Here is a 6400-nt window from a genome sequence, read left to right on the forward strand (position 1 = left end):
GGGGAGGGCGCCGGAGTCGTGTGCGCGCAGGAGTGTGCGCGCAGGAGGCGTGTGCACGCAGGAGTCGTGTGTGCGCAGGAGACGTGTGCGCGCAGGAGTGTGTGTGTGTGTGTGTGTGCGCGCGCAGGAGTCGTGTGTGTTTGCAGGAGTCATGTGTGCGCGCAGGAGTCGTGTGCGCACGCAGGAGTTGTGTGCGCTCGCAGGAGGCGTGTGTGTTTGCAGGAGGCGTGTGCGCGCGCAGGAGGCGTGTGTGTTTGCAGGAGTCGTGTGTGTTTGCAGGAGGCGTGTGCGCGCAGGAGCTGTGTGCGCACAGGAGTCGTGGAGTCGTGTGTGCGCGCAGGAGGCGTGTACGCGCAGGATGCGTGTGTGTGTTTGTGGGCCCACCGAGATTCCCTTCTGAGTGTGTCTGTGGCGGTCTGAGGCCACGTCAGGAGGGTGATTCATTTGTTTCAAGCTGGGCAACTATGGTTAGCTAAACACAGCACCCTGGCCCGGAATGAAGCTGATGGGTAAAGACGAGTGCTTTTTGTCAGAGCCGCCTCAGAACGGCATGCGGGCTGTGACAGACCATGCGGAGCTTAGGGCAGCGCGCACCCCCAGATGGTGGTGGAGGGCCGGAAGCAGCCTGCGGTCATGAGGCGTCTGCTCAGCCATCGTCTTGTCCCTTGCGAGCATGTGTGCGTATGCAGGCATCTAGGAGAAAGGGGCTTTGATTGTATAGGCAAACTCCTCTATCAGTGAGTAATACAGAGTCAGGAATATGGCAGAGATCAAGCTCAGATAGTATCTAAAATACTGTCTCATGAAAATTATCTTTATCTTTGTAAGCATTTGTTGTCTTTGAAAGTTGGGAGGAGTGAGACTTCCCCTGCGGCCCAGAGGTTAAGAATCCATCTTCCAACGCAGGGGACGCAGTTCGATCCCTGGTCGGGGAGCTGAGATGCCCGTGTGGCGCAGGGCCGCTCAGCCGGTGTGCCACAGCTAGGGAAGCTTGGGCAACGCGCTGAAGAGCCTGTGCACTCCAGTGCAGACAAAAATGTAAAAAATGAAAATAGAGGTAAAGATATACGAGAGGAGAATCCCACAGGCCGCAAAGCAGAGCATCCGCTGAGGTGCCCCAGAGCAGCAGGGCCCTGGTGTGCTGTCCAGCAAGATGGTTTTGCAAGGGTAGATTGATTTGATTTAAACAGAAGACAAAACAGAAGGATATCTACCATTCATCAGGGAAGCCTGTGTGGCAGTTGTGACCACGCTTGGTTCATAGGACACTGTTGTTGATTACAGATGAGACCAACTTGCCAGCTGACATCCCGAGTTATTTGTCATCTCAGGGAACACTAGCGGACAGACAGGACGGGTACGTCTCCTCAGAAAACGGAAGCCACCACCAGTTCGTCACTTCTTCTGGAGGCGGATTTTTCTTACCACAGCACGATAGTAATGGTACGTGTTTAAAACGAACATGGGCTATTGGCATTTTGAAATAACCCTTTGGAAAGTTCAAATACAACGTTAATTTCCACAGGGCATTGAGACACTCATATATTTAGGACCTGGCCCAAAATCACTAGCAAAGCTGATATTGAATAGTTCTAAGTCTTTCTCTTAAATACTAGAAAAATCTTTGTTTCTAGTGCTAAAAGAAGACAAGTAGGTTAGGTAAAATTTAATTCCTCCATGCGATGTAGTATTTCCTTTATGTCATAAATGTTCTTTGGCCCTGAATATTCTTCTTACTTCAGTGACGCTAACTGGTTTCATGCATGGTCTCAAAAGTCAGATGATTTAAAATCACTCTGTTAGAGACTTATAATTCTGACTCTCACTTTAAGAGCTGTATAAAGAATTATAGTGGAGGCTGCATAGTATAAGAGCATCAGCTTGGTTCAAGACCCACGTCTGACACTTACCCCCTGTGTATCCTTTGGGCAGTTACAATTCTTCCCTATTAGGTTGTTGTGAACATTAGATAAAATGATAGTATATGCTGCTTGGCACATAGTAAGTGCTTAGTAAGTAGAAGCTATTGACCTTTTACCAGCTTTTCTCACTAGTGTTGATTGAGTATATGCTCTATAGTGGACTCCATAGTTTGGAGGGAAGAATGTTTCCAGTTTCACAGTTTAGTCAGCAGTGAGACAAAAAATTTCAACAAATAATTGCCAAGAGCTTGACAAGGCAGTGATCAGAGGGCGCAGAGACAGAAGAGAAGATTTGAGCATAAAAGCAGTTGTTCTGATTCGACTCATTTGCTTGCAAAGAGCAGAAGCCCACGCTCACTTGGATAGAGCCAGGTTTACTCAAAAGACGTTTTAAAAAGTAAGGGGACAGAACTGGAGCGTAATAGCGGCATGTCTGCCGGGTGCTGGGGCTGGAGATCAGGCCGCTCTCAGAATAGCCCCGGAGGTAGCCAGTGGTATTGAGCTGCATTCATCACATTCGCTTCTCGCTGAGACCACCCCCCAACAAGGACGGCCCAGTTCCCGCAGCCCAGGTACACGGTCCGTTGCGGCATCTCTAACCCTCATGATATCTCTTGTCCTTCAGCTGCTGTGTCCCCTGCTAACCAGAATATCAGTTCTGGATTGCTTAGTGCAGGATGACTCATGATAGGTTTCCGTTTGTTTGTTTTCTCTTTTTGGTCGACTTCATCTTTGAGCCGGGCATTAAGAGGTCATTGGTTAAGTGCCAGTACCTCATCCTGGCCATCGGTGAGTTTCTGGAGGAAGCAGGCCGTGCTGGTAGCATCATGTGGTTCAAACCATCACTGCTTCAGCCACAGTGTCCATGCACAGATCAGTTTCTCTTGGAAACCAGGGGGTGGGGTCAGCAGTGAGGTTAACACGTCCAGTTCCATGGTTCATTAAGTTCTCTTCTAGTAAGATATCATAAACTTACTTAATCACTAATCTATAGGCATCATTAAATTTTGAAAAAAACCCTTCTGTAAATTTCTGCAGTATTTCCTTTGTATAATATTCTGTCTGAACTTTTCATCTATAAATATGGAAACTGTCAAAAGTGAAGAGACGGCTGAATGGTAATTGAACTTACGGTTCAGTGATTAAGACATGTGTTTTAAAGGGACGTGCCACGTTGACAACAACAGTGAAGCCGATGTGGAAGCTGCCACAGACCCGTTCCTTTGTCCCTTTTTGGGGCCCTCAGGCCCTGTGTATTTGAAGGGGAGCATGTATGGCTCAGATCCTTTTGAAGCCTATCATACAGGTATGTGGTTTTCATTTCTGAGTTCTGTTTCCTGGAGAGACCTCTAGAAGCATTAACTCTGTCTCCCGATATTGTCCCCAAATTTAAAAGGCTGTGGTCCTGACCTGAGATCAGCTTTAATGGGCCACTATGAGCCCAGCTACATAAAGAAGGAGGAGTGCTACCCAAGTCCGCATCCTTCAGAGGAATCCTGTGAGCAGAGCATCAGTGATACAGGATGGCCTTCTCACCTGAAGAAGTCACTCAGCTCTTCTTATTCTCAACATGAAGGACCCGGAATGAACAACTTATGTCTGAACAAGTCTTCTGCAGATTTTAGTCCAAGTCCAGAGCCACCATCAGTTACTTTGAGTAATTCTTTCATGGGTAAGTTTATTAAATTATTAGGCACCTTGACTCCAGACCCACATTGCGAGTTGCATGGGGGAGAGCCATGAGAGTTTTGAACACCAGACTGGTGAAGAATAGTTTCTGGTGTGTATGTATCTTTTTTAATGGTGCTGTCGTGACATCCTATTAATTAGCATCCTTGTTTCTAAAAGCAGAGGCAGACATGGGGATTTTACTTGATTAGGTATTTAATCCAGCGCTAAGCCTTAGGAACTTTCTGGGCAGCTCTGTGTGTGGCATCGTCTTGAAGACAAGAGTTTTGGAAGTGACTGAGGAGCGCACTTGTCAGTCATGTGGAAAACGTGGTTTTGGGCTCCAGCAGCCTCTGGGGTGGAGCTGTGTGCACGGCATGACTGCGGTTTGGGATGTCTGCTGGCTTATAACTAAACCCACAGTCAGAGTGCAGACGGCGTCCTACCTGGCAACGGCCGCTCGTCGGCCAGGCCGGGCTGCCTCCTACAGAGGAGGCTGTTGGAATCTGAAGCCCGCGGGGGTGGCGCTGGACACTGGCTGACACCGAGATTCATTTCTGAAGTTTTTGGTCTAGTGCGTGGGGCCGATGGAGTGGGAGAACTGAGATCATCTTTTTGCTGCATGGAAATATGGAAAAATGAACCACAACTTGTCTTCTTAAAAAAAAAAAATAGAATTTTTAAGTATTTTACCCAACTTTTAAGAAATGTCATGTTTTCTCATGGTATAATTATTTATATCCCTTTTTTAAAAACTGAATCATAATTTTTATAGGACCTAGGAGAGAATTTGAGTCAATAGAATTATTATTTGCTACTGAGAAAGAGAGGGCAAGACGTACGGATTATTTTGAGAGAAGCTTTCTGCACTGAGGCACAGTTTACTTGTACATGACTATCCAAACGCACTTTGTGGAGAATGGTGGGCCTCTCGTGAACACAGGCTTTGGAAGGACTTCTGTCGGGGAACTCGTTGCTGACGTTACCGCTGCAGGTCCTGGAGGTGAAGGGCTGCCTATGTTCAGTGGGTGTGCGTGTCAGGGCACGCGCCTCAGCCCCTCTCCGTGAGGCCTGTCTCCATGGCACACGTGTCTGGCCGTCCACCTGAATCCCATAACATGGACTTGAACGGTCCCCCCGTATTTATGGGGCAAGGTGCCCCTTCGTTTGACATGCATTCTGCTGATTGCTCCAACAGGCCCCATGTGCTCAAGGGGTTTCTTTTTTTCAGGAACCTTTGGAAAGCCTCTGAGGAGACCTCAGCTGGATGCCTTTTCAAGCTCTGGGCCGTCATCGGATTGTCAGCCAAGAGCCTTTCACTTGAAAGCTCGTTCTTCCCCCAACTTGGACTGTGAGTCAGAGGAAGATGGGAAAGAAAGGACAGATTTTCAGCGAGAAAATCACACATGTACCTATAAACAGACCTTAGGAAGCCACAGGACTTCAAACTTTCAGTCCTACGACTTGGACACATAAAGTAACGAGACCAAGGACTGGTTCTAACACACTACCTCAAGTGGATGTTTATTTAAGAGACAGAGAGAAGCCTATGTTTTTAAATGGAACTATGAATTTTAAAAGGATAAAAGGTCTTATTTATACAGATAGACAAAAATTACAAAAAGGCATAAAAATTTTATACTGGGAGTAACTTTCATATAGGAATACCTTTACTATTTTATAACTTTGCTTTATGCAGAAAATATCTTATGTAAATTAATGGTATAAATCCATGACTATTTTATGTATTTTTATAATGCCAGATTCCTTTTTATCAAAAATGAGTACTAAAGCATTTTAAACAATAACTGTCTTGTACGTTTTTTGAATAGAGGTCACTTCATTTTATTTTGCACGCTCTTCTTAATAAAATGTCTCATTTGATCCCAAACCCCATCTATCCAATAACAATCTTCATTGTTTTCAGCACATTTTAGGCATAATTAGTTCATATTATCATGTCTCACATTGGTGGAAATTACATTTAGCACATTAAAATACGAGCAAATGATCATTCTGCATACCTCCCAGGGCTGTTGTAACATAGACTCAAATCAAATTAGTGTATGTGAGAGCCGATTGTAAAATGAGACGGAGCTACGAAGATTTGAGGAACATTCTCATTTGTTTCTTAACTCTGCAAACAAAAGGATGCGTTGTTGCCGGCCAGTGTTAAATAGTACAGCCACCGTTAAGTCACTGCTCAAGCCCTGTTTCCTTAATTATCATAATGCTTTGTGTGGCCTAATGCTTTGTGCGTTTCCAGATAGTTTCACATACCCCACCCCTTTAATTATAACAAGACAGTGGTTTATTGCCCATTTTTATAGTTAAAATGTCTGTAGCAGATGTGGGGTTTCATCTTCTGTTCCAGGTTGTAATGGGATGCTGGTGGAATTCTTTCCTGATCTTATTGATTTTCTAGCTGGACAAGCAGTTCTTACAGAAAAGGCACTCTTCAGCTATTCGGCAACACTGTTTAAGAATTAAAGTGCTTTTCTAATTTGGTCATCATGGCTCTACTTGTTAAAAACTCAGTATAGAGTCTGTTACTTAAACGTATACAATTATTTTAAATACTTGTTTTAAGCAGTGTTGAAGTGAAAATGTTGTTATGTGACTGGCATATATACACACACATACAGAAAATTACACATTTCCAAAATTAAATAATGTAGTTTGAAGGAATTGAAACAAGCATTAAGTTTAATAATTTAGATGATCAAACTGTTTTTCCCCTTAGTAAATCTTAAGGTTGGCATTGAAGAAGTTAATATAGTACATTAGACTTTAAAGTCTACTAACCTGTT

General features: G+C 44.7%; 1 protein-coding gene across 7 annotated transcripts in view; it reads left to right on the forward strand.

The window, feature by feature from the left end:
- Positions 1–6101, forward strand: part of LRIG3 (leucine rich repeats and immunoglobulin like domains 3) — a 52194-nt gene extending 46093 nt beyond the window's left edge. Inside the window, exons 16-19 of one of the 7 annotated variants that reach the window (XM_043888419.1) lie at positions 1285–1443; positions 3085–3228; positions 3319–3594; positions 4822–6101. In XM_043888419.1, coding sequence (XP_043744354.1) covers positions 1285–1443; positions 3085–3228; positions 3319–3594; positions 4822–5066 — 824 coding nt within the window. In that variant the 3' untranslated portion in view covers positions 5067–6101. Of the gene's footprint in view, positions 1–30; positions 1261–1284; positions 1444–3084; positions 3229–3318; positions 3595–4821 lie in introns of those variants that run through there. The other 6 variants (XM_043888463.1, XM_043888450.1, XM_043888426.1 and 3 more) reach the window with 6 other exon arrangements.
- The last annotated feature ends 299 nt before the right edge of the window (positions 6102–6400 follow it).

This window comes from Cervus elaphus, chromosome 3 (genome assembly GCF_910594005.1).
Source record: "Cervus elaphus chromosome 3, mCerEla1.1, whole genome shotgun sequence".
Classification (NCBI taxonomy): domain Eukaryota; kingdom Metazoa; phylum Chordata; class Mammalia; order Artiodactyla; family Cervidae; genus Cervus; species Cervus elaphus.